Below are 25,136 nucleotides of genomic sequence, written 5' to 3'. Positions count from 1 at the left end.
TTATAATAGAAATAATATAAAAATAAAAATGTATTTTTTTTATAAAATAATTTATATATATATATATATATATATATATATATATATATATATTTATATATTTATATATTTTTGAAGTAAAAAAAGTATCATGAAGATATATAAAACTTGAAAATGTAAAGGAAATAAAATATCATGTAAACTATCAAAATTATTGGATAAGGAAATTATTTTGGGGAGGAAGAAATAGTTAAATAAATGGATTTTAGAGAAGATAAAGCTATCTGTAAAAGTTAATTTGCAGAATTGTATATAATAGAATAACAAGTATTCTAATATTTTAAATAAGAAAAAAAAAAAAATTAATTTAAAAAAGGTTTTAATAAATTATTTAGGATAAGAATTCTTCGATTAGTATAATATTTAAGTAAAAATTAAATAAGATATTAAAAGCTAAATACTACAAAATGCTGCTGATATTATTTCTCCTTTTACTAATATTGGAAATTTAAGTGAAATTATACATAAATAAAGTTTGAGAAAGATACATGCTTAACAAAAAGAAGAAACAAAATAAAAATTATTAAAAAAATTATATATTAATAAATTAAAATTCGGAAATAACTAAAAATTAAAAGAATTATATTAAAAAATTGAAGAATAAAATATCAAAAAAATATTAGACTCTTCTTCTGTATCTTCTAGTTCTTAAAGTGAAAAAAGCTTGGATAAATTAAAATAAAATAGTAATTTTAAAAAAAGAAAATAGTCATTTGAAACAGATTAAAGTATTTTAGAACTTATTAGATTAAAAAAACTTAAAAATGAAAAAAAATAAGAATTATATACTTTTAGAAGTAATAATATAAATAAAAAAATATATGGTTAGGTATATTTTTAAAATTAAAAATAAAAAACTAAAAAATTAAAATTTATAAAATAAAAGATTTAATAAAAGTATATGTATTCAGAAAATAAAAAACATCAAATTCAACTATAAAAATAGCATAAATATCCCCTTATTTATAACCTAAAAATTAAATTTCCAGAAAAAACATATAAAATGAGTATTTTACTCCTGAAAATATTTCTAATACGAAACAATTAATAGAAAATTCTTCAAATAATTTAAATGAAAGTAAACAATTATTTGATTAGAAAAAAAATTTTAAATAAAATTCAAATATTTAAAAATAATATTTTGTTGAAAACTCTTATAATTTTATTTCAAATACTTTTTTAAAAAAATAAGCACCCCTTTTTAAAAAATAATTAATTTAAAAAAATAATAATTAAATTTCTAGTTTAATCTAAGATTATAAAAAAGAAGATTCAAGTAAATATAGTTTAAAATATTATAAAAGTAGACCAACTGATGTAACCAATAATATAAATTCTCATAATAATTTGAACTAATATCAGCAAGAGTATTCCCTTTAGTAATCTTCAAGCAATGATATGGAATTTCAAACTAAATAAATATGTTTTAATAGAGAAAAATAACGAATTTTTATGAACTTATATAAAATAAGAAAGTCTTAATATTTATAACAAAACAAAAAAGACTCATAAGATTATATTTCTAATTAAATTATTATTCTAAAAGATTAATAATCAAACAATAATTAAATTGATAAAAATACTGAAAATAGTTAAATTAATACAAATAGTATAAATAAATTTTCTACTAATAATCAATTTTGCTTAAAAATATTATAAAATAAAAAGCAAAAATAATAATGATTATATCATAAATTTTCTTTGTGTCTATATATTTAAATAAAATTGTATAAATATATAAATTTAAAAAAAATATTTTTTTTTTACTATATTACTTAAAATAACAAATTCATATTTTGTTATTTAAAGCATTTCTATCTGAATAATATGCTTTTAAAGCTTACTTTCTTAAAACGGGATTTTCTCTATCATAATCCTATTATATATACATATTATATTTTTATTTTTAATTCAATAAAAAAACTAAATATATAATTACCATACTGTATCAAACAAAAGATTATAATCAAAATATTAGTTCTCTTATTCAACTTCTTTTATAGGAAAAAGTTTTTCATTGATCAATTCCTTAGGCAAAAAGCATATTATAATCGATACACTGAAAAAAATAATACTTTTAGTATCTAAATCATCAAAAAGTTGTTTTTTGAAAAAGAAATTTCCGAACTAAAGAATAAATTGTATAATAATTTTTTTTTTTAAAAAAAATACTGTATGAAAAACTAAACAATATTCTAATAATTCTATCATATCAATAGTTAATTATTTCCCAATATTTTCTTTTACAGTCCTTCTGTAAATAAGGTTATATTTATCTGTATAATAATAAAGAGTTACCCCTATAATCGACCATAAAGTTCCCATAGGAATAACTGGACTATAAAAAAATGTAAACCACATCGTTTTCATAATATCAGCATATCTTTTCCCCATTGAATAATCAGGAAATTCCATTAAACTTTATAAATTTTAAAATATATATATAAAAAAATACTACATATTAGCTTCTTTTTAAGTTAGCATAGATTTATTATCTTTCTTCAATTCTTAATTTCTTTTAAAATTTTTTATAATACTCCAAGGGTCTATAATCCATGCAAGTGGTGGTACGAAAGCATTAAGAACGAAAACCCAAAATTCACTATAAATCATACCTCCTCCGATTCCATAATAATTATGAAAAAGTATAATTTCTACTGAAAAGGTGATGAGGGCAGTGTTTGTAAATAAAACTAATGTAAGTTTTGTTGCAAAAGAAGCATTTTATTTTGTTTTATTTGACCATTTTTCATATTCTATGATATGATGGACTATAACTGGTACTATAAATTTATTAAATAGAACAATAATCATAGATATAAAATATGATAATCCAACTACTTTATCTATTTAGGGATTATTATCTAAACTTTAGTTATTTTCTAGGGATTCCTCGTATGCATGTTCAATCATTAATGATTAATAGTAAGATATACTTGCTATTACTGTAAATGTAAGTGTAGTTAGCATTAGTAAGTACATTAATGAAATTATTCGTGCTTTTATTTTTTCGATTGTTGAACAATGTATATATTCCCAATCTATGTCATTTGGTTCTGGGGCTTATTCTATGTATAAATGACGGTCGTAAAAATAAATAGAGGATGAATACTATTAAGATCTTCCACCTTAAAAATAATTTTGAAATCTTTTAATTTAATCTAATTTATTGTGTTTTAAAACTAATTCTTTTTCTATATTTTAAATATAATTTCTTAATATTATTTTTTAGTTTTTTACATATATTTGTTTTAAAACTTATAAATGCTATTCCTTTAAATTTATGACGTTGTTTCTAAATTTATAATTCTTTTTCTTATAATTAATGTTCGAGTTCATGGATTTAATTATTTATCAATAAAATTGTTTGATTTTTTAAATCAAAATTATAATTCAAAATCTTTTGTTTTTCTTTAATTTTTACTTATATTTGCTATTCCAAATTTTAAATTTCTTTAATATCATAAACAAGTACTATTTTCGCAACCTCAACTTTATGTTTAAAAGTTTCGTTATTATTAAATAAATTAGTTAAAGCTTATTCTGGATTTTCAAGTTATGGAGGAATATTACTTACCATAATTGTAAAATCGGAAGGGGTTAAATTTTAATCGTTAATTACATTTTCTAATTACCGTTAGTTTTTTCTGAATACAATTCCCAAAATTATTTAAATTAGCATTGCTCCTATTGAAAAATACAAACCATTATTTAACATTTCGGGTGTATCTAATAGATTTGCTAATGAAAATACAACTATAAAATTAAAAGAACAAGGCGCTTTGAATTTCTAATTATGGTTTTCCTTTACATTTATTTTAATTTATTTTCAATAATAAAATATGTTACTTTGTCTTATTCAATTTTTTTATGCACTTCTTCAGGCGTATCATAGCAGAAATGTCCTTAATTGTTAAATACTATGTTGGGTATTCCTTATATTAAAAATAAGAAAAATAACATTAGTACGCAATATCGTATATAATTATAAAATAAAGGAAATCCTGGCCCTAAAAATCCAAGTTCTTAGATATTTACCATTAAATTGATTGATACACGATTCTTTTATTTTATTTTACATTATAATGTATTTTATGTTATTTTTTTCTTACTATTTCATAACCACAACATTAACATATTTCTTATATTTCTTCTCCACCTTTTTCTGGTTTAGTTTCTCTTGATTTCTTTTATATATTTATTATTTTTAGTTTTTTTGTTTTAGTTATTTTTTTACTGCATGTAATTTAGCTAAATTCCAATCTGGAGGAATTTTTAATTCATCATAATCTTTTTAAATTATAATATTTTTTTTTTCAACAAAAAAAATAACCTAATGATTTTAAATGCTTAGAACTTGATTTTTGCATCAAATTTTATTTTTCATTTATGTTTTGTTTAATTGTAATTGTTTTATTAACACTCTCCCTGATCTTTTGTTTTTAGAAATCCATTTTTGATACCGATAAAGGAGACTGTATCCCTGGAGCCTATAATTATATGCTATCTATTGAATTAAATGCATTTTATGCAAATAAACTTAATGTAATTTTATTTGTATTTATATGATTATTTTATTATACTGTTTAATCAATATTTTATTAATAAATTTATTTAAAGTTATCATTTGCTTGTTAGTTTTAAATCATTTTATATAGAATATATTTAAAAAAAAAAATTGTTATTTTATTAATAATATGTTTTTTATTAAATATAAATCAAATTTTATTAAATTTAAAATTTCCAATAATTAATAATTTTTATTTTAAACTATTGTATTTATAATTTAAGTAAATATTGGTAAACTATTTTTTTTATATAAATCTTATTTATCAAAAACTTAATAATTATTTTTTTAAAGTCCATGTTTTTTGAATTTTCTAATAATTTCCAATCTAAATTAACTCCCCAGCTTTAATTAAAATCTATTAAGTTACTCCATTATAAAAATACTAAATAAAAATAATTGGTATACCCATAAGACAAGGATTAAACAATCCTTATAATTCCAAAACAGATTCAAATCTGCAATTTATTAATGAATTTACAACTAAACTTTGTACAAAAGGTGTAATATTAATGACTTCAGAAAATTAATCGTCTAAATTAAATGGAAGATCGATATTTTAATTTTATAAATTGAGAATTTCTTATATATTTTTGGGTTTTTAATTATTGCTTTATTTATAAATCTTTTTGATTTTTTCAGTTTCTCCTAAAAAAGCTTTAATAATAATTAGTCCTCTATTTTATTTTATATATACTTCTTAAAAATAAATAATAAAACAATAAAAAATTACTAAATATTTAATTCAAAATTAATTTTATCTTATATAAAATTCTAAACTTCTTCAAAAGCTAAATTAAAGTTTCTTTTTCTTCCTAAATTCTCTATTTATATTATTTTCTGAAAATTACTTTATCTTTTTTAAGTCTTTTTCTCCATTTTTAATATCCTAAAATACCTGATCCTCCTACCAAAAAGCTTCCAAACATCAAAAAAAATTTTTATAACGAAGGATTTCCTCCAAAAAATACCGGAATATTTAATTAAAAGCCAAATCTTTTAAATTTAAATGTAAGTTCATATATACCTATTCCAAAACAATTTCTAATTTCCATAGAAGTATTTTAATTTACTACATATTTCCATCCGAAAAATGAGTTTGCCGTCAAAAACCATCCTTAGTTACCTTTTTGGTTTTTTTACGCAAAACCAAAAAATATACTATTTTTTTTATTTATTCCTTTCTAAAAATTTACTTCTTAATTAATTTAATTTTAGTCTATGTAAAATTCAGTTTCCATATTAAGGCTTTTTGTGGGAAAATATTTATTCAAAGTTAAATTAAAAGTAGAACTTCCAGTTGAAAAAGTCGAAACATTTGAAATTAAGTTTAGTTTTTGCCCTATTTTTTTATTGAAACTAAAAAAGTTCATATATCCATAATTTCTTAATTTAAAAATATAAGAAAAATTCATTTTTTTAAATAAAATTCTATTTATTTAAACAGATATTTCTTATACTTTATTTGCATAACTAGTATCAATCTTTTTTATTTTTTTTACTTTTAAAAAAATAAATATTTTATTTACTGTTATATCATTGTTTTTAATTTTCTTTTAAATTCTATAAGTTAGTCCGCCTGTAAAAGAATTTTTATAGTCATCCATGCCTTATGCTTGTGATTAAAATTAAATTTCATGTTAAATTCCATATATTAGGGGTAATTGTATTATTTTAAATATCTATATTTAAGTTATTTTTAACCTTTTTTATTAAGTTGAATTAGTATTACTATAATCTTAGGCGTTTAAATCTATCTTTAATTAAATATTTCTTATATTATTCAAGTAAAATTATTCTTCTGTTTATAATGTTTTAAGATATAACATTTTTTAGTGAATTTTCTTTTATTATAATAAATTTTATATTTATTAATTTATATTTTACTTATTTAAGAATTTTAATTATTTTTTTAGTTTATTAATTTTAACATTATTCATCGTATAAATGATTGAATTCTTCTTCTAAATTATCAAATTTATTTAAATTATTTTAATATAATTTAATTCCTTAGTATAATTATTTATATTTATTAATTTATGGAATTTATTTATAATATTAAACCTTAATACGAATAGTAATCATATAAAAATTTCAAAAAAGGATTTGAAATTGATCTATATGCTTTATCAATTAATTAGAAATGCTTTCTAGATTCGAAATATAATTGTGGATCTTGTTTATCAGGATGAAATACTTTTGAATATTAAAAATATTTATCCCTTATATCTTTAAATTTTGAATTTTAAGGTAAGTTTAATAATATATATGGACAATCAAGCATTTCTTCTTCTTGAATTTGCATATTTATTATTTATATTATATTTTAATTATATATTTATGTATTTATTTATTTTATTTATTAATTTATTTAATTTATATATTTTATTTATTAATATATTTAATTTAATTTTTTATATCTTAATATTTTATTTATATTATTTTATTCCTTTTTATTATATATTATTTTTTTTTGCTAATTTTTTTTTTTTTTATTTTTGATTATATATTAGATTTTTAATTATATTGTTTTTATTTATTAAATATTTTTTTATTTTTTATTTTTTTTATAATAATTCATCTTTTTGGTTATAATTATTTAATCATTTTGAAAGTTTATCTTTATTTTCTTTTTTTAAAAATAAATAAATATTATATTGATTATTTATATATTTTTTTTGTTTAAATATATTTATTTAAATTTTTTAATTACAATTATTATTTATATATTTTAAATCAATTAATCTATTTTTATACCACTTTTGTATTTTTATAGCCGCTTACTTTATTATAATTATTTTTTAATATTTTTTTATAATAAAATATTCAACTTTTTCTATTTAACGAAAATTATTTTAATATATAGTAGATGGTCTATATTATGCTTCAAAATTATTATATTTTTAAGGCTTTGTCCAAAAATGATTACACTTTTATTATTCTGAATGTTATACTTGTATTAAATATTATTCTACTTAAATATTTTGCTATGAATAGTGAATTGTTCTTTAGTTATTTATAAATTATATTAAATTTTTCTTTTAGGTAACTTCTTTTATTTGCAATTATTAATAATGTTATTCATCTAAAGATGTGCATGCTGCACATAAAAAATTTCCCATTTATCAAATAATAATTATTAAGTTTTTATTATAATTTATAGTGTTTTTATAGTAAAAAAAAAAGAATTTTATAAAAAATAAATATATATTTTATATTTAAAATATAATTAATTATAGTTTAATAATATAATTATAATCATTTTCAATTTCCTATATATTGATATTTATTATAAGATTATTTAAATTTAAATAATATAATATTAATATATTTTTTTTGGTTTATCTAAATAAATTTTTTACAAAAAAATAAAATTAATTTATAAATATTAGATTTTAGATTTTACTTTTTTTTTTTTTACTAATTTAAATTAAAATTTAAAAAAGATTAATTTTAAATTCTTAATGTAAATAGAAGTAACTCTAGTAACAGTATTTCTTAATTACATAAAAATATAGATTATTTATAAAATTATTTCTTAAATTGAAAATTTTTATAATTATTATTAAATTCTTTAATAAAAAATATATATATAATATTAATATTAAAACTTTTAGAATTATTATTTATTCTAAAAAAATTGCAAATTTAATAAAAAATAAATAAAAAAGAAATATTTCTTTTATTAAATATTTTTTTTTAAAAATATCATTATATAAATAAATTTTTATTTTTCATTAAGAAGTTGGATTATATCCAGTCAATAATAATGCTTCTTTATTTTGTTTTCCTATTTAAAAATTTTCTTCTTACTTTTTAAAATATTATTATTTTTCTTCTGTAGTTAAATCCCTAATATATCTAAAAAAAATTACTATATAAAAATATTGATTAAAAAAATACCTAACAGGACTTCCTCCCCATAATTAATAAGCAGGAATTAAATGTCCAGCAGGTACAAAAGAGTTGGGAGCAATAACACATCCTCTTTCTAATTAGGAACCTTCTAAAACTATAGAAGAAATTCCAATAGTAACAAAATCATCAATAATACATGATTGTAAAACGACGTTATCTTCTATATTAACATTATTTCCTAAATTTATAATAATTTTTAATTTCGAACATATTGATTATTTTATTAACCTATGGTTGTTGATGTAGGAATTCCAGATGGTAATGTATCTACATTACTAATTACTGTTTTATCACCTATATTAGTATTATGTCCAACTCTATTTTTTATTAAATTATTAAATATATAAAATAATTTGAATTAAATTTATTAATTTAAATTTAAATATATAAAATATACCTAATTGGATTTAAATCAGCTCTTAAAGTTGACCCATAACTTTAAAAAAATGTTTAATTCAATATTTATTAATAAAATAAATATAATTAAATTACCCAATAGATGTGTTTTGACCTAAAAATACATCTCCTATCAATGTACAATTAGGTGAAATAAATGCATTGCTATAAAATGTTGGTATTTTATCATATAAGGGTAAAATATTTCTATGACGAGATAAAGGTTCCCAACAAGCAATATCTCTTTAGAATTTCGAACCCCATCTGTCAAGTTCTTTATTATTTGAATATAGATTTATATATTTATTACCTAGTCCTGTTTCACGAATCATACGACCAACTGTATTTTATACGTAATTTTTAATTGCAAAAAAAACTGACATAAGTGATAAGATAATAAATTAAAATAAAAAAATTATAATTATATATAAAAAATATATATATATATATATATATATATATATATATATATATATATATATATATATATATTTTTCTTTATTTTTATTTTTACATTTTAAAAATTATATATTAATATTTTTTCATATACATTTAATTTTTCATTATTTTATATTTTCATTTATATTATTTAGTTATTAAATATTTTTTAAAACATATTTATTTTATTTAATTTTTATATTTTGATTATCAAAAGCATCTTTATATTTTTTTTATTAGTTAAAAATGGAAATTATGTTATTTAAATTTCATTTTAATTTATAAACTATTATACTATTTTTTACTTTTATTCTTCTAATGATTCAATATTTTACATTTATTTATTTTTTAAAAATATAAGACCATATTTTTTGAATAAATCTAAGTAAAAATCGTTATTTTTTTTAAGCAATTAATCCATTTGAATCTTATTATATTTAATTATTTTTCTAACTGAATAAAAAAAAAAATACATTATTTTTACAATATCTATTTAATTTTATGAAATTTTATTATAAACTATTATTTTTTATTAATTTTTTTTCTTTTTTTTATTTGATTTCAGATGGTTCTGTATTAAGCAATTTCTTTTTTTTAAAATATGTAAATAAATATCAAATAAAATTAAATACACTAAAATTATTTAGTTATATATGCGTTTTAACTGTATTTTATTAATATTATTTACTTTTTCTAATAGATTTTATTATTTTATTTAATTTATTTTATAATTTCTAACTATTTAAAGACTAATGTAATTTTTATTAATTACTTTCATTATTCAATTTAACTTAAAACTTTTTTTTTGGTCTTTTTCTGTCATGGATTTATAAAAGCTTTATCTTTTTTCTTAATTTTTTTATTAAATTTTACTTTTCCATTCTATTTATCTCTCATATAAGTTTGTGTAATTTATAGTTTTATTAAGGCTTTAATTATCTTTTTACTTTTATTTTTCATAGAATTATATTTATGGTTAAAAAGTGCAAGCTTCCATTTATTTTTGATAGTTTTATTAGATAATATTATTTATATAATTATCTCTTTATAATTTCCACTAATTCATTCTTTCATAAAAAGTTTCTCTTAATTTTTATTTAATATAGATTTTTGTGAAACAATAATATTTATTAATTTACTTTTAAATATTATTATTTTTAATTTTTTTTTTTTTATTTATAGAAGGACTAAAAGTGCAATCTCTTAGTATTTCGAGTTCTTTTTATTTATCAAGATTCTCTTATTTTTATTTCCTATATTTTATTTTTTATATAAAGTTTATTTTTTTACTTAAAATATTATTATTTTAGTGCTAAATCATAAAGTCTTAATCCAAAATTTTTTACGTGTTATTATGATTAATTTTGCCTTTGCCTTTGATTTTTTTTTTTTTTTTCTAGTTAAATAAATTTAAAAAACCTAGTTAATTGTTGTTCTTCTTAAATATTAATTTTTTTTTTTTCTATATTTACTTTTCAATATTTTCATTTTCCTATGTTTCATTCATCATATTTGTCTGATATATTTATAAATTTTATATATCATTAGCTTATAATTAATTCTATTTTACTTTATATGAAAAAGATAAGCCATTATAAACTTATTAAATATATTATTTTTAATAATTATAATAAGTTTCTTATTAAAAATTATCATTTTTTTCTTTAAGAATTATTTGTTATTCAACTTTTAGTAATTATTTTTATTCTAAATAATTTTTTAAAGTAAAAAATTATTATTTTAATTTGTTTACAATTATATATATTTGATTATTTTAATTCTTATTATTTTTTAACATTATCATCTGAGTTTTATTTATTCATTCCTAAATCTTTAATTTATTTTAAAAAATCTTAATCTTTTTATGGTGTTTAATATGAAATTCTATTTATTTTTTTTGAGTATAAAGTTTTATATATAAAATAAATAACCTTATTAAATTTTTTTTATCGTTAAATTAATTTATTTTTAACATTATAGTTTAATAAATAAAAAAAAAATATATATTATAAACAGTTTTTTTTTATTTTTTTATTTAATTATGGATTGAAAAAAAGAACAAGAAATAGAATAATATATTTCTTTTTATGTACTCATATATTGTTTATCATTTAATTCATAATTTTTTGTATTTTTGTTTTAATAACATGCTGTTGTTTTACTTAATTTAAAATAATATTTGCTATATATTGATTACCTCTCATATAACTTTTATTATTAGACTGTTAATTTTAATCAATAAATTATAGTATTTTTAAATGTAAAAAATTTTAATTAAATATAGTTAATAAATAAAAAAACTATTTTAAAATAATTATTTTATTAATAAATAATATTAAAATATTTATTTTATAAATATAAAAGGATAATAATAAATAAAATCAATATTAAATACAAACAAAAGTAAAAAATATATAATTCTTTCATATTTTAACTAAAGCTTTTAGTTTTTGTTTTGATTAAAAATAATTAAATTTGATAAATTTTCAATAATTATTAATAATATTAAATATATAATTATTGAATTTATTTTTACTAATTAAATTATTTATTAATTATAATTTTAATTTTAATAAATATTTTTTTTTTTACTTTTTTTAATTGATTGTTATTTATATTATACAAAACATAATAATATTTTTAATATAATTAATTTATTATAAAAACTTTGTTTTTTATATATATATATATATATATATATATATATATATATATATATATATATATATATATATATATTTTTTTAAAGTTTTTATTTAACTAAGTTTCACTTAAATATTAGTTTTGCTCTTATTTAATTTTTTATTTTTAAATGATACTTTAGTTTTATAATTAAACTTTATTTCTTTTATATAAATTTGCAAATATAATTAATTTTATTTGATATATATTCATATTTTAATTATATTTACTCTCTTTTTATTCTTATTTTATTAAATTTTTATTATCATAATTAAATAAATAATTAAATTTTTAAAAATATTTTAATTTTATTATATTATTATTGACTACTTGATTTTTATTAAATTTATTATTATGAAATATAATAGTAATTATTTTTATACATTAAAACTTCTTAACTTTTTTATAACTATAATATTTAGTTTTAACGACTTTAGTAAAAATTAATATATTAATTTTAATTTATTTTTAAGAAGAAACTAAAAATACTTATACTGATTTTAAATATTAGGACTACTTTTATTTAATTAAATATATTACTTCTAAATATAATTTACTTCTAAATATAATTTATTTTAATTATTTATCTCTGTATAGTCTAAAAAGTATAATAATAATAATTTTAAATATTAAAAGTTTTATATATATATATATTTAATTTGAACAAAATTAATTATATTTTTTGTTTAACTAAAATTAAAATAAAAACCAATATATAAAGTATTTTATTAAATAATAAAAATATAAAATCTTTATATTTATTATAAAATTATATTTAATTATATTTTAATAATAAATAAAGTGTATTATTTGTTCAAATAATGCTATGTTTATTTAATTAAAAAGTTTTTATATAAAACAAAAATATTTCTTTATTAAATATAATCTTAATTTTATTTGTTCCATATAATACATAAAAAAAAATAAAAAAATACAAATTTTAAGTTTTAAATTCTATTTTTATTTTTTTTAAATAAAAATATGGAATAAAAAAAAGAATAAAAAAAAGAATAAAAAAAAGCAAAAAAAAAACAAAAAAAATCAACAAAACAAAACAAAATAACATTTTAAAATTATTAATTTTTCAATATTCTTTAAGAATTTACTTAAGAAAATCAAGCCCTTCTCCATTCAAGTGATTAATAAAAGAATCCGAACAATAATTAACATCTTTTACATTTTTGGAATTCATAACGCAACTATTTAATTCACCTTCCCAGTTTTTTAATTTTCTATATAATCTATCTTAAATTTCTTCTACATTAGCTTTTTTAAGATTAGTTATTGTAGGTTTTAAAATTGTGTGCCAATTTTATAAAGCTTGTTACATTAATTATCTTCTATCTTCTTAAATTGGAATATAATCGTATTAGCTGTAAAAGCTAATATCTTTAGTCATGAGTTTTTTTCTTTGTAAGTTTATTTCAGATTCAATGTTTAATTTTTAAATTGGGTCTAAGTTTTTTACTTCTTCACTCATTTTATAGTTTTTTTTTTTTTTTTTAATTATAATTACTATTATTTTATTTTTTCTTATTTAATATTTTTTTTATTTCTTTTTTTTTATTTTTTGTTTTATTTTTTTGTTTTTTATATCTTTTATTTATTATTAATTCATTTTTTTTAAATTAAAAAAAAAAGAAGAAGAAGAAAATTATTAATATTATCTTTTTAAAGGGGCTTTTTTTTAGATAGTATTTTAAATCAAAAAAAAAAAAAAAATACAAATTACAAATTAAATAGAAAAAACTTATAAATATAATAAAAGTTATTCTAATAAAAAAAAAATATATTTTAAATAACTATTATTTCAAAACTCAATTTTATTAATCTTTTATATTGTCTATAAAAAATAAAATTATAACAAAAAATAAATATATATATTTACGTAAATGTTCTGTATTTAAATATATAAGTTAGAAATAAAAGAATCTTCCATAAACATATTCACCTTCTCTTGGATAAAGATAACATCTTCCAATCATTTTGTTAAATTTAGCATCATCTACAGGTTCTTTTTATGTTCCAATAAAATCTTAAGACTTAAAATGTCTATCTTATAATAAAACAAGTTCTTATGCAACTTTAGCAGCTCCATTCATAACAAAATCACTAAACTGAATAAAATAAAATAAATAAAAATAGAGATAGATATATTAAATACATCAGCTTATTATTAGAATTTTTTCATATCAATATTAGGTAATAAAGAATAAAATTATCCTTCAAAAAGTTTATAATTATTCGAAGCATGAGTACTATACCAAAACTTACTTTAATAGGCTTATTCTAAATTTCTTTAATTACAAATCATTTAATCGATTACATAATTTCCAACTCTCAAGCTTTCGAAATGGTAAAAAGTATATTCATTACTTCATAAATAAGAATTTATTTTTTGAATTCCTTTTTGGTAATCTGCACTTTAAGAAATTAGTCTGTCATAATAATCTCAATTTCTTATTTTTACTATTCTTGTTATTAGGGATTTTATTCATTGCATAATTATTCAATTTGGCTTAATAATTGTTATATTTTATCGTTTACTTCTTTAGTAGCAAAAAAGTCATTTGATTTTATCTCAAATTTATCAAAAAGCCATACTTTTATTAATAATAAAAGTATGTCTTGGACTATTTTGTTTTTCTATACTTAATTTTCAGAATAAAATAAATCGGTTTCTTCATATTATCCAAATATTTTACTTATTTTTTGGTATTAATCATATTTTTTTTTATCATCACTAATTTAAATTTATATAATTTTTTATGAATATTTTAAACAAAAAATATATATTAAAAAAAGATTATTATAATTTTTTAATTTAAGTAAATACTTATAAAAATTTAAAAAGAAAAAAAAATATAATTTATATATAAAATAAAAAAAATAAATAAAAAAAAATTATTTTACACTAAACTTAAAGTGATTCCTAATAAAACAAAGTAGTGATTTATAACAAAATGATATTAAATATAAGAGCGAACTAACAAATAGCATCTTAATTCTTCTACAGTAAATTTACCCTATAAAAAAATAATAAATATTTATATAAAATTTAAATAAATAAAATATATATAAAATATATATAAATATATATAAAAATTTATAAATAAATTTATTTTTTATATATATAATTATATATATATATTTATTTATTTATTATATATATTTTATATATATTGATATTTTTACTTATTTAATCAAATTCAAAGTATCTATATAAAATCTATGAATAATGAATTTTTTCTAAGCTTAGCATTCCAACTATATTTTTAATAAAATTTTGTTTTTTTTAATTAAAATATAAAAATTAATTTACTAATTCTTTAGATTCATTTTAAAATAATTAATCAATATTTATTTTTATTTAGTTATCAACATTTTTTAAGACTTCTTTGTAATTTTCCATTTTATATTCAGTTTAATAAAGGAAAGGAATATCAATTTTATATCCGTTTTAAATAGCCTGATCAACTTTTTATTACTATCTAATAATTGCTTAAGGGGCAAACTTTTCAGGTAAATATTATGGTTTTCTTTTTTAACCATGAGGAAGGGCTATGTAGTCGTAATTGATTTGTTCTTAAGAGTTCATTTTTTTAATTTGCTTTTAATTTTTTTTGATCTTTTTTTTATTTTGAAAAACTGTGAAAAAATATAATTTTTATCTTTATAAAATAATTATTTAATTTTTATTTTTGATTTTTTTTTTTTATTTGTTTTTTTAGTTTTTTGGATACATCATATATTTTTTTAATTTATACTTTTGTAATTAATAATATTAATTATAACTTTTTATAAAAAACAAAAAAATATCTATTTAGCTTTTCATTTAAAAATAATTTTATTTTTATTTTTTTAAATAAAATATACATATATATTACTTTTTAGCATATTTTTTTTTTTCTGTATTTTATTTTTTAAAAAAACTCAATTAAAGAAAATAAAGAACATAATCTGTTTTATTTAGCATTTTAGTTATTTGTCGATTGAGTTTTTAATAAGAAAATGACTGAAAATAATCATAATTTTAAAAAAGAAATATAAATGTACTAATCTGGATTATAGAAATTAAAAAAACACACACATTAATAATTTTTTATATATGAAAATATTTATGAAAAATTTAAAAAAATACATTTTTTTTTTTTGTAATTATATAATACATAAAATAAATTCATTATTCTTTATTTAATGATTCCATATTTTTTTATTCACTTAATATTAAATTCCATGTACAAGCTAATTATCCATCTAAATCTCCATTTTAGAACTAAATAATACCTTCTTTTTCTTTTTTATATTTGTTAAAAAAATCCATAGCCTTTTTATTGAAAAAAATTAAGTATATTTATTTATACATAAAAATAATTTTTTTAAAATTTAAAACAAATTGAAAAATTATATTAACGAAAATAATAAAAAAAATATCTACTCTTGATTTTATTTTATTCGCTGCTTCATTTTCACTAAAAAAGCTATTTGTTTTTTAAGAAAGGCTATTAGATTTTATTATAGAAGATAATACACTACTGTTATATTCATTTTATAATATTATTTTTTCTAATTTAATTTTTTCTTTTCCTTCTTCATCTTTAAGTTTCTATTTTTTTATTTTTTTTTTTAAAAAAAAAAGTAAAATAAAATAATTAAAATAAAAAATAAATAAAAAAATATCATACTGAAACTATGTTTCTTATATCGTATTATAAACTAGATATGTAATGAATCTCGGAAATAAAATATTTACTTATACAATCAAAAACTAAATCACTTTTTTTATTTTCGAATTCAGGATATTAATTATCTATTTATTCCTTATATTTATTTTAATAAATATGAAATTTACATAAAATTTCTGAATTTAATTAATTATTTTACAATTATATTTGTATATTATTTTATAGCTCCTTTAAAACTTTAAAGTTTTACAGTTAAAATTTCTGTAATTTAATCTTTTTTTTATCTAAATTATTAGAATCTATATAATATAAATAAATAAATATATAAAAATAAATAAGTATATTTATAAAATACTTCTTTTGACTTTTTTTCAAAACATTAAGTTAATTTTATTATAATTAATTTAAATTTAATTCTTCCCATGCTTAATTCAATTCATTTTTATTTTATAAATAGTCATTTTTATACTTAAAAAAAATAATGTATGTTATTTTTTCTACTTAAAAAAATAATATACTTTTTATATTTCATCAAATAATTAATTATAGTTTTAAAAAATTCTATTGCTATTTCCAAAAATAATTTATTCATCATTTAATATGTTACTGAATTTAAAATTCATACTTAATGCTATATCTTATTCTAAGCTTTTTACATATTTTTATTTTTAATCAAAATATATAGCATGATAACTTTCTAATGGTTCAAATAAATTAGGAGAAACACTTTTTATTTAGTTTTTATTAAATATACATATTTTTTGAGTTTTAATACTGATTGTAATTTTTTGCAAAAGTATCAACTAATTTTGTTAATTTTTAAAATTATTATACATATTCGTTTTCTATTTAAAGTCTTAAATTAAATATATTTTACAAATCTTAAATAAGCTTAATATTATTTTGAAATAGCTTCTTATTCTCAGAAATTTTTTACTATTTTATTTTAAAAATATAATATGAAGTTAAAAAAATTATTTTATATTTTTTTAAAAATATAAGCAAACACCTAAAATGGAAGAAAATGTGATCATAATGATAATTATTTTCTTTAAAATAAATTAAAAATTAATATTATTTTTTTTATTTTAATAATTATATACGAATTTTTTAAAAATATTTAATATTTTTAATATAAAATTAATATGTATTAATTAATTAAATCATCTATATAATTAAAAAAAAAATACTTACTTTTTTTTTTTTTTTTTTTTCTTATTTTAAATAAAAAACTATTTATTTAAAAAAATGTATAAAAAGTTTTTATATATTAAAAAAAAAAACATCAATATATTTATATATGTATATAAATAATTAAATTTATAGAAAAAAATAATTATTATTATATTTATAACTATTTATGTGACATATAGTAATATATAAAAACAATCATAAGTAAAATAAAAATATATATGATTATTTTAAATAATTTATTGTAAAAAAGAACATTACATAAAATATAGATATACTTTTATCTATTATTTTAATATAATTTTTTTAAAAATATATAATAATATATGATATAAAAACAAAAAATTCCAAGAAATATTATTATAATATTTTAATAAAAATATTATAATTATAAAAAAATAAATATCATATTTAATATAAATCATATTTAGATTAACAATAAAAAAATATGCGGTTTACATTCTTTCAAACAGTTACAGAATTATTATGTTTATATATTATTCCATTAGCAGCTTCATTAGTTGTTTTAGTGAATCCTTAAAAAAATTAAAAATCTTAAAGAAGATGAATTTTACATTGGATTTTGGTTTAGTTTTCATAATTTACATTATACCCAGTATATTCCATTATGCCTGAAATTCTGGAAAATATCCTTAGAATTGAAACTGCGATCGGCTTTTTATATATAAATATAATTTTAGGGGAAGATGTATTTCAATATTTTGAATAATTAATTGCAAAAAATAATAATAATATTGATTTATTAAGAAAGTTTATTTAATAAAAATTAGAAATTTTCAAACTAATTAAATAACAGTAATGAAAATAAAATAAAATACAATACACTAGATTATATTTTTTTATTTTTTTATGACTTACATATTCATTTATTTTTTTAAATATTTTTCTATATATTTTTTTTAATAAAATGTTTTAAAATAAATTAATTAAAGTATAAAAGTAAAAAAATTAAAATTGTTACAAAAGGAGGGAAATATATTATTTATAATATTTTTTTTTAAAAAATTAAATATAAATAATATAAATAATTTATACAAGATGTTTATTTTTTATTTATTATAAGAATAAAAATATTTTTTTTTTTTATTATTAATTATAATATAAAATTAAAGTTTAAATAAATAATAAATGTGTATAGAAAAATTATATAAAAAAAAAAAATTAAAAAAATTCATAAAAAATAAAAAAGTAAATATAATTAAAAAAAAAAAAAATTCTTCAACAAAAATATTAAAATAAAAAAAATAAACATCCGAAAATGTCTGAAGTAATAAAAATAACAATATTTAAAAAAATAAAAAAAAATAAAGACTTTTACAATATTACTAACAAAAGACTAATAAAGGATAATAAACACAATAATGCCGTAAAGATATTCATTCTAATAAAATTCAAAGCGCTAGAACATATCCACAAGTTGTTTCCAAAAAAAAAAATATTTAAATATAAATAAATATATATATATATATTACTATATATATATATTTATATTTATGTATTTATATATTTATATTTAATTATTTTCTATATATCTATATTTATATATATTTTTATTTTTTATTTTAACATAATAAAAGATAATTCAATCTTAAAAACAACAACTAATCAAACATTATAATAAAGGCCTGAAAGGCAAACAATTTAGTAATAGTAAATAATATAATAGCCTTTACAAAGATTAAATATTAATAAAAGTCGAAGTACAAATTAAATTAATAAAAAGCGAAATGCAAAAACTTAACAAAAGTTGGAATAAAAAAAGAATAGAAATTTATATTCAAACCAAATTATAACATCAAATAATTCCTTATAAAGTACTGGAATGTCCCCAGATATGAAATAATGTTTATAAATTTTATAAAAATTAAATAAAAATGAAAATGCAACACCTTTTTTATATCGAGTAGACCCCATATTATAAAATTGTCCAGATTATTATAATATAATATAGGAGCCAATAGACTTATCTTAAATAGAATTAAATTTAAGGCAGAACTAATATTAAACCAAATCATAATTTGCAGCTGATGTAAGAAAAGTTTGGAAAAATTCCTTTATTTATAATAGATAGGGAACCCAAATATATGAAATGACTAAAAAAATGAGTGCTTTTTTCGATAAACTATATAGCTAAATTGAAAACTAAACACCTAAAATGATAAATAATTTAAAAAACGATTATCATACCATTACATAGTATTTTTTCTTTTAATAAATTAAAATAAAATAAAAAAAGAAATCTTAATCATTTAACTAAATAAGTAAGTGTTTTATCAAAACCAGAATAGATAAAAATTGACAAAATGGATATTCCTTTAACTATGAATGAAAAAAAATAATTGGGAACTAATATAAGGTCACTTCCTCCAGAAGATTTAAATGGAATCTGGAGTATAGTTTAAGACAATAACCTCTAACATAATAGTGAGGTTATTGAGTTTGATATAGATACATTACCTGTAAAAAAAGCTAGAAAATTAGAATAATATGTCAAATAAAAAATGCTGGAATAAGCCAAAAAAAATAAAGGAAAAAAAAATGTTAAATAATAAGTAAATATTATTTTTTTATTTTAATAAAAATATTTTATTTATAAAATATAATTTATTTTATTATTATATATATATATTTATATATATATATCTTTATATAAAATAAATATATATATATACACATATATATATAAATATATTTAAGATATTTATTATTTAAAAATAATAAAATTATTAATAAGAAAATTATAAATAAATTAATAATTAAAAATAAATTTAGCAATAATCACAGAAACAGTTTTTAAAAAGCCAATCTTTTGATAAGTAATAGGGTTTTACTTTCAACGATAACTAATTTGGAGTAAATAAAAAAAAAATATATATAATTAATTAAATTAAATTAAAATAAATAGTAATAATAACAACAATAATAATACTAAATGCAATTACAATAATAAAAATAATAAGAACAATAAATTTAGTAAGATGATAATAATAGTTCATCTTCTTAATTTATTTCAGGTTTTTTTTATTTTTTATATCTTTTATATTTATTTTTATAGAAAGTGAGGATGATTGATATTACATATAATTAAGATTTTATAAATAAAAAAAAATATAAAAAAAATAAAAAAAAAAAATATAAAAATAAAAAATTAACTTTTTATTTTATTTATAAATAAAAATAAAAATTTTATATTTTTGTATTTTTTAATTTTTTTTTTTTTTTTTATATTTAAAAAATATAAAAACTGTTTTTATAAATTTTTTATTTTTATATTATATTAATAAATAGATATATATATTAATATTTTTAAATAGATATATAAAATCTTTTCAATTAATTTAAAACAAAAAATATATATTTTGTATATTTTATTTTTAGATATAATGTTACATACAAATAATTCTTATAATTAAAAAAAATATAAAATGCAACTATTTAAATCAATAATCAGAATTTTTAAACAAGTATTCGAAATTATTTATTATCATAACCATTAAAGACTACAATTCTAAAAATAAAATATGAGCTTTTCTTCCAATTAAATAATCTATGCCCCTATAAATATTAATTAATTATATATATATATATATTTAAATATAATATAACCTTTCAGTAATTTCAAAATTAATATCTAATCTCTAAATTATATAATTTTATATATTTTTAAGTAAATTATCAACCATTTCATTGTGTATATTTTTATTTCTTTTTTGTTTTTTAAAGGAAAAACATATAAAAAAATTTTAAAAAAATAAAATTTTACTTATCATTATCATTTTATATTTTCTCGATTCTAGCAGATTCCAAAGGAACATAATAATCTTAAGTACTTGAACATAAAACAACATTTCTGAACCATTCGAGTCCCTATAAATATAAAAATAATTAAAATATAAACTATTATTTATATTACTTCAAATTTAGATAATTTATATAAAAAACAATTTCTAATATCTTTATCATCTCCTAAGTTTAGTTATTTTAAACATAAAGAACCTTTCCATATTTTCAAAAACCACATTCCGAAATTAATTAAAACATGTTAGTGATTCAAATATCCTAAATGAGGTACACCAAAACTGAGAAAAGTATACATTTTACTTTTATAATTTTCTTTTAAATATGGCAAAGCAGCTCTTACAATAAGTCCTCCTAATGAATGTGCTACAAAACTAATTTTACCTAATTAATTTTAAAGAATCCATTTTTTTACAAACTCTTCGATTTCCTAAGCTAATGAAATACCCATTTATTCAATGCTACCTTCAGTGTTTTATTAATTAGCAACTGAAAGTAAAAAAAGACATTCTGGATATAACAAATTCATATGATTTTTAATTAAACGCATATCAAAAGCATTACCCTAAAAACCATGAACAAAAATAAATAAATGAAAACTAGTAGGTTTAAAAATTCTTTATTCTAAAAATTGCTTAAAAATAAAATAAAATAAAAACAAAATATATAAATATAGTATATATATGTTAAAAATTATGAGTATTTTTTTTTTTTAAAAAAAAAAAAATTATTGAATTTAAAAAAATAATAAAGTAATTAAAAATTAAAATATATAAATATATATATATATATATAAATATTTATATATTTATATATTTATATATTTATATATTTTTTTATTTATTCTTTTATTTTTATATAATATTAATATAATATAAAAATATAAGAATATTTTTTTTCTTTCTTTATATTTTTTTTAAAATAAATTAATGAAAAATTTAAAAATATAAATTTAATAATAATTTTATATATATTTTTTTTTACATTATTTTTATTTATAGTAATTTCTTCAAATATTACTGGATTATTCATTTTATTTGGTAATATTCTTATATCTTTAACTGCATTATAATTTGTGAAATGTTTAGTAAGGGCATTTTATCTAATTTAATTAGCCTTCTATTAATTTTCTTATAATTTTTATTTCTAAATAATCACATTATGTTATGTTACAAATCTTTTTTCATTTTTAATAAAATCCATCCATAGTTATTTATTTTATTTTAAATATATTTTTTTGAATTATTTAGTTATTAACTGTCCATTAACTAAAAAAAGTTGTTAAAATTTTTCCCAAAGTTTTAATATAAATTTATTTATTTAATTTAATTCTTATACTATAATCATAGGCTAACGATCGAATTTTCTAATATATTAATTAGTTTCTATTTGCTATTTATTTATTCGTATTTATTAAGAATTTAAATTGTTTTCACTATTATTATTTGTAATAAAATGAAATATAGAATTAGGAAGTTTTTCCATCTAAAATTATTAAAACAAAGCTGAAAAAACCAAGTCTTTATGGTTAATATTTTTCCTCATTATTTTCAGTATGTTTTCAATTTTATCGGCTATATTTTCATATTATTTTCTTAATAAATTTATATATTCATCATAAAATATTTTAACTTCACTTTCATTTGCTAAAAAGAAAAATAAAATAAAATATATAAATATTTATAATATAATAAATTACATAAAACCTTAAACTAATAATATCCTCCTTAATGAATATTTTATTATGTTTAAGAATTGTTCACATTATCTTAAAAAAAATTAATATTTTTATTTGGAATATTTTCCACTACATCGCTACTACAAAAATCTACTATACAAGAGTGTAAAGTTACATTAACTTAATTAAAATGATCTTCATCAAAAAGAATTGGTACATATTCATTAATTCCATTTTTTATAAAATCCTTATTTATTTCGGCTTTATATAATGATACACAATTAAATTATATTTCCTTTCCTTAATTATCCATTTCAGCATACATTAACTCTATATCCATATATATTTCTGCATCCCGGCTTAATGGAAAATGTTCTAAATTTAAAGTAAATACACATGTTTCGTTTATATATATTATTTCATCTTCAAAAAATTATTTTATCATAAATGTTTTTGTACAATATGCATGATGTTCACTGAATATATGAGGGGGTATTATGCTTTTTGTTGATTTATTTTTTTAACGAAGTTCAGAATCTTATATATATTATTTTCTGTCTTTTGTTAAATCACATATTTTTGTAGGATGTGCTAAAATAACCTTTTTGTTTGTTTGTTTTTTATAAGAAAAAGACTAGAATATTTTACTTATGATTTTTTATTTTATAATATATATATGAGAAATCTTAAATGATAAAATCCTTATTAAAATGATATTATGTCAATGCTTTTATATGTATCTACGTGGACTAAAAATTCAATTTTCGATTTTACTTTCATTTAATATTTTTTTAATTTTCTTACTTTATTTTTATGTTGATAAGTATTTAAATAAAAAATACAATAAATATATAATTATATTTGTATTTAATTTTTAATGAATATATTTATAAATTTATTAGGATTTTAATATTTTTCTTTTAGATTTTATATATATTATTTTTATTTATTCAAATACTAAATATATTTTTTTTATTTTATATATAGATATATATATAATATAATTAAATATAAATATTTTATATATATTTTTAAATTACTTTTTTTTTTTATATTTAAAATAATTTAGTTTTTTATATTTATTTACACAGAAACAAAAAATCATTAACATCTTTTTATATTTATTATTATTTTTATTATAAAAATTAAAAATTTATAAAAAAATAAAAAAAAATATATTCAAACTTTAAATTAATTGATTATGATATTTTTTTTATTGAATATTTTTAATATTTCAATGTATGATATATAATTTACTAAAATTACTAAATGCGTATATATTGGCATTTTCACAATATTATAATAACTATTTAAAATTATAAAATAGTGAAGAAAAAACGACCTTTAACAATTAAAATTAAGATTATACTATAAATAATAATTAATTATAAATAATTTTAAAATTTTATGTTTAAAACAAAAATTAAATTATTAATAATATAATAATATTTATATATAAATAATTTTTATAAATATTAATATATTTTTAATTCATTAAATATATTTCATATTTAATTTAAAATAAATAAATATCAATTTAATGCTTTAATTTAAGCTTAGACTTCCAAAAGTTTTTATTTAATATTTTCTTTTTCTTATTTTACATTTTTTATTTTATTTTCTAAATCTTAATTCTATTTTTTTTTTTATACAGATATGATTTTTGATATTTACTTTTTGAAAAATATCAAGTAAAGCTTTTCACCTTATACACTAACTTCTT

The 25,136-nt window shown here is 15.5% G+C and overlaps 6 protein-coding genes across 6 annotated transcripts, besides 58 other annotated features; 1 reads left to right on the top strand and 5 right to left on the bottom strand. All coding sequences in view use genetic code 6, as the record gives it.

The window, feature by feature from the left end:
• Positions 1 to 52: 52 nt before the first annotated feature.
• Positions 53 to 109: a microsatellite.
• Positions 110 to 878: 769 nt separating this feature from the next.
• Positions 879 to 924: a microsatellite.
• A 904-nt stretch (positions 925 to 1,828) lies between these two features.
• IMG5_113410 (hypothetical protein) lies at positions 1,829 to 6,213 on the bottom strand (the record flags this gene model as incomplete). The annotated part of the gene is made up of 6 exons (XM_004034742.1): positions 1,829 to 1,915; positions 1,984 to 3,233; positions 3,280 to 3,844; positions 3,916 to 4,101; positions 4,152 to 4,226; positions 6,136 to 6,213. The coding sequence occupies 6 exons, from the start codon at positions 6,211 to 6,213 to the stop codon at positions 1,829 to 1,831; spliced, it is 2,241 nt and encodes a 746-aa protein (XP_004034790.1).
• Positions 6,013 to 6,050: a microsatellite.
• Positions 6,214 to 6,909: 696 nt separating the features above from the next.
• Positions 6,910 to 7,050: a microsatellite.
• Positions 6,911 to 7,024: a microsatellite.
• Positions 6,911 to 7,050: a microsatellite.
• Positions 7,051 to 7,100: 50 nt separating this feature from the next.
• Positions 7,101 to 7,146: a microsatellite.
• Positions 7,130 to 7,177: a microsatellite.
• Positions 7,178 to 7,268: 91 nt separating this feature from the next.
• Positions 7,269 to 7,339: a microsatellite.
• A 468-nt stretch (positions 7,340 to 7,807) lies between these two features.
• Positions 7,808 to 7,862: a microsatellite.
• Positions 7,863 to 8,277: 415 nt separating this feature from the next.
• Positions 8,278 to 8,310: a microsatellite.
• Positions 8,311 to 8,340: 30 nt separating this feature from the next.
• IMG5_113400 (hypothetical protein) lies at positions 8,341 to 9,303 on the bottom strand (the record flags this gene model as incomplete). The annotated part of the gene is made up of 6 exons (XM_004034741.1): positions 8,341 to 8,467; positions 8,510 to 8,702; positions 8,753 to 8,841; positions 8,922 to 8,960; positions 9,017 to 9,194; positions 9,231 to 9,303. 6 exons carry the CDS (start codon positions 9,301 to 9,303, stop codon positions 8,341 to 8,343), a joined length of 699 nt encoding a protein of 232 aa, XP_004034789.1.
• Positions 9,304 to 9,326: 23 nt separating this feature from the next.
• Positions 9,327 to 9,401: a microsatellite.
• Positions 9,355 to 9,412: a microsatellite.
• A 2,247-nt stretch (positions 9,413 to 11,659) lies between these two features.
• Positions 11,660 to 11,716: a microsatellite.
• A 318-nt stretch (positions 11,717 to 12,034) lies between these two features.
• Positions 12,035 to 12,097: a microsatellite.
• A 62-nt stretch (positions 12,098 to 12,159) lies between these two features.
• Positions 12,160 to 12,203: a microsatellite.
• Positions 12,204 to 12,568: 365 nt separating this feature from the next.
• Positions 12,569 to 12,613: a microsatellite.
• A 411-nt stretch (positions 12,614 to 13,024) lies between these two features.
• Positions 13,025 to 13,081: a microsatellite.
• Positions 13,029 to 13,098: a microsatellite.
• A 460-nt stretch (positions 13,099 to 13,558) lies between these two features.
• Positions 13,559 to 13,632: a microsatellite.
• Positions 13,562 to 13,630: a microsatellite.
• Positions 13,562 to 13,645: a microsatellite.
• Positions 13,582 to 13,625: a microsatellite.
• Positions 13,582 to 13,648: a microsatellite.
• Positions 13,586 to 13,651: a microsatellite.
• Positions 13,587 to 13,666: a microsatellite.
• Positions 13,597 to 13,630: a microsatellite.
• A 296-nt stretch (positions 13,667 to 13,962) lies between the features above and the next one.
• IMG5_113390 (hypothetical protein) lies at positions 13,963 to 15,638 on the bottom strand (the record flags this gene model as incomplete). The annotated part of the gene is made up of 4 exons (XM_004034740.1): positions 13,963 to 14,783; positions 14,954 to 15,066; positions 15,236 to 15,307; positions 15,363 to 15,638. 4 exons carry the CDS (start codon positions 15,636 to 15,638, stop codon positions 14,381 to 14,383), a joined length of 864 nt encoding a protein of 287 aa, XP_004034788.1. The 3' UTR covers positions 13,963 to 14,380.
• Positions 14,919 to 14,943: a microsatellite.
• Positions 15,075 to 15,158: a microsatellite.
• Positions 15,107 to 15,153: a microsatellite.
• Positions 15,112 to 15,223: a microsatellite.
• Positions 15,159 to 15,232: a microsatellite.
• Positions 15,166 to 15,224: a microsatellite.
• A 582-nt stretch (positions 15,639 to 16,220) lies between the features above and the next one.
• On the bottom strand, positions 16,221 to 18,543 carry IMG5_113380 (hypothetical protein; the record flags this gene model as incomplete). Its single annotated transcript, XM_004034739.1, has 9 exons — positions 16,221 to 16,367; positions 16,479 to 16,646; positions 16,726 to 16,860; positions 16,925 to 17,024; positions 17,603 to 17,661; positions 17,733 to 17,774; positions 17,920 to 17,957; positions 18,195 to 18,200; positions 18,492 to 18,543. The coding sequence occupies 9 exons, from the start codon at positions 18,541 to 18,543 to the stop codon at positions 16,221 to 16,223; spliced, it is 747 nt and encodes a 248-aa protein (XP_004034787.1).
• Positions 16,668 to 16,719: a microsatellite.
• Positions 17,034 to 17,077: a microsatellite.
• A 532-nt stretch (positions 18,544 to 19,075) lies between the features above and the next one.
• Positions 19,076 to 19,153: a microsatellite.
• Positions 19,092 to 19,153: a microsatellite.
• Positions 19,154 to 19,298: 145 nt separating this feature from the next.
• IMG5_113370 (hypothetical protein) lies at positions 19,299 to 20,405 on the top strand (the record flags this gene model as incomplete). Its single annotated transcript, XM_004034738.1, has 2 exons — positions 19,299 to 19,353; positions 19,515 to 20,405. The coding sequence occupies 2 exons, from the start codon at positions 19,299 to 19,301 to the stop codon at positions 20,234 to 20,236; spliced, it is 777 nt and encodes a 258-aa protein (XP_004034786.1). The 3' UTR covers positions 20,237 to 20,405.
• Positions 19,371 to 19,422: a microsatellite.
• Positions 19,381 to 19,485: a microsatellite.
• Positions 19,391 to 19,453: a microsatellite.
• Positions 19,394 to 19,485: a microsatellite.
• Positions 20,406 to 20,502: 97 nt separating the features above from the next.
• Positions 20,503 to 20,549: a microsatellite.
• Positions 20,520 to 20,570: a microsatellite.
• Positions 20,525 to 20,622: a microsatellite.
• Positions 20,554 to 20,629: a microsatellite.
• A 21-nt stretch (positions 20,630 to 20,650) lies between these two features.
• Positions 20,651 to 20,685: a microsatellite.
• Positions 20,686 to 21,031: 346 nt separating this feature from the next.
• Positions 21,032 to 21,078: a microsatellite.
• Positions 21,032 to 21,085: a microsatellite.
• Positions 21,043 to 21,086: a microsatellite.
• A 119-nt stretch (positions 21,087 to 21,205) lies between these two features.
• Positions 21,206 to 21,258: a microsatellite.
• A 119-nt stretch (positions 21,259 to 21,377) lies between these two features.
• Positions 21,378 to 22,264, bottom strand: IMG5_113360 (serine esterase, putative; the record flags this gene model as incomplete). The annotated part of the gene is made up of 4 exons (XM_004034737.1): positions 21,378 to 21,492; positions 21,544 to 21,642; positions 21,701 to 21,804; positions 21,851 to 22,264. 4 exons carry the CDS (start codon positions 22,262 to 22,264, stop codon positions 21,378 to 21,380), a joined length of 732 nt encoding a protein of 243 aa, XP_004034785.1.
• Positions 22,265 to 22,503: 239 nt separating this feature from the next.
• Positions 22,504 to 22,567: a microsatellite.
• Positions 22,505 to 22,569: a microsatellite.
• Positions 22,513 to 22,596: a microsatellite.
• Positions 22,597 to 24,306: 1,710 nt separating this feature from the next.
• Positions 24,307 to 24,358: a microsatellite.
• Positions 24,359 to 24,386: 28 nt separating this feature from the next.
• Positions 24,387 to 24,441: a microsatellite.
• Positions 24,442 to 24,443: 2 nt separating this feature from the next.
• Positions 24,444 to 24,495: a microsatellite.
• A 50-nt stretch (positions 24,496 to 24,545) lies between these two features.
• Positions 24,546 to 24,584: a microsatellite.
• Positions 24,585 to 24,841: 257 nt separating this feature from the next.
• Positions 24,842 to 24,904: a microsatellite.
• Positions 24,905 to 25,136: the final 232 nt, after the last annotated feature.

Source organism: Ichthyophthirius multifiliis (genome assembly GCF_000220395.1).
Source record: "Ichthyophthirius multifiliis unplaced genomic scaffold scaff_1120509250923, whole genome shotgun sequence".
NCBI classification, from domain to species: Eukaryota; Ciliophora; class Oligohymenophorea; order Hymenostomatida; genus Ichthyophthirius; species Ichthyophthirius multifiliis.
Note: the sequence above shows the minus strand (reverse complement) of the source record. Positions and strands in the feature narration are given on the sequence as shown.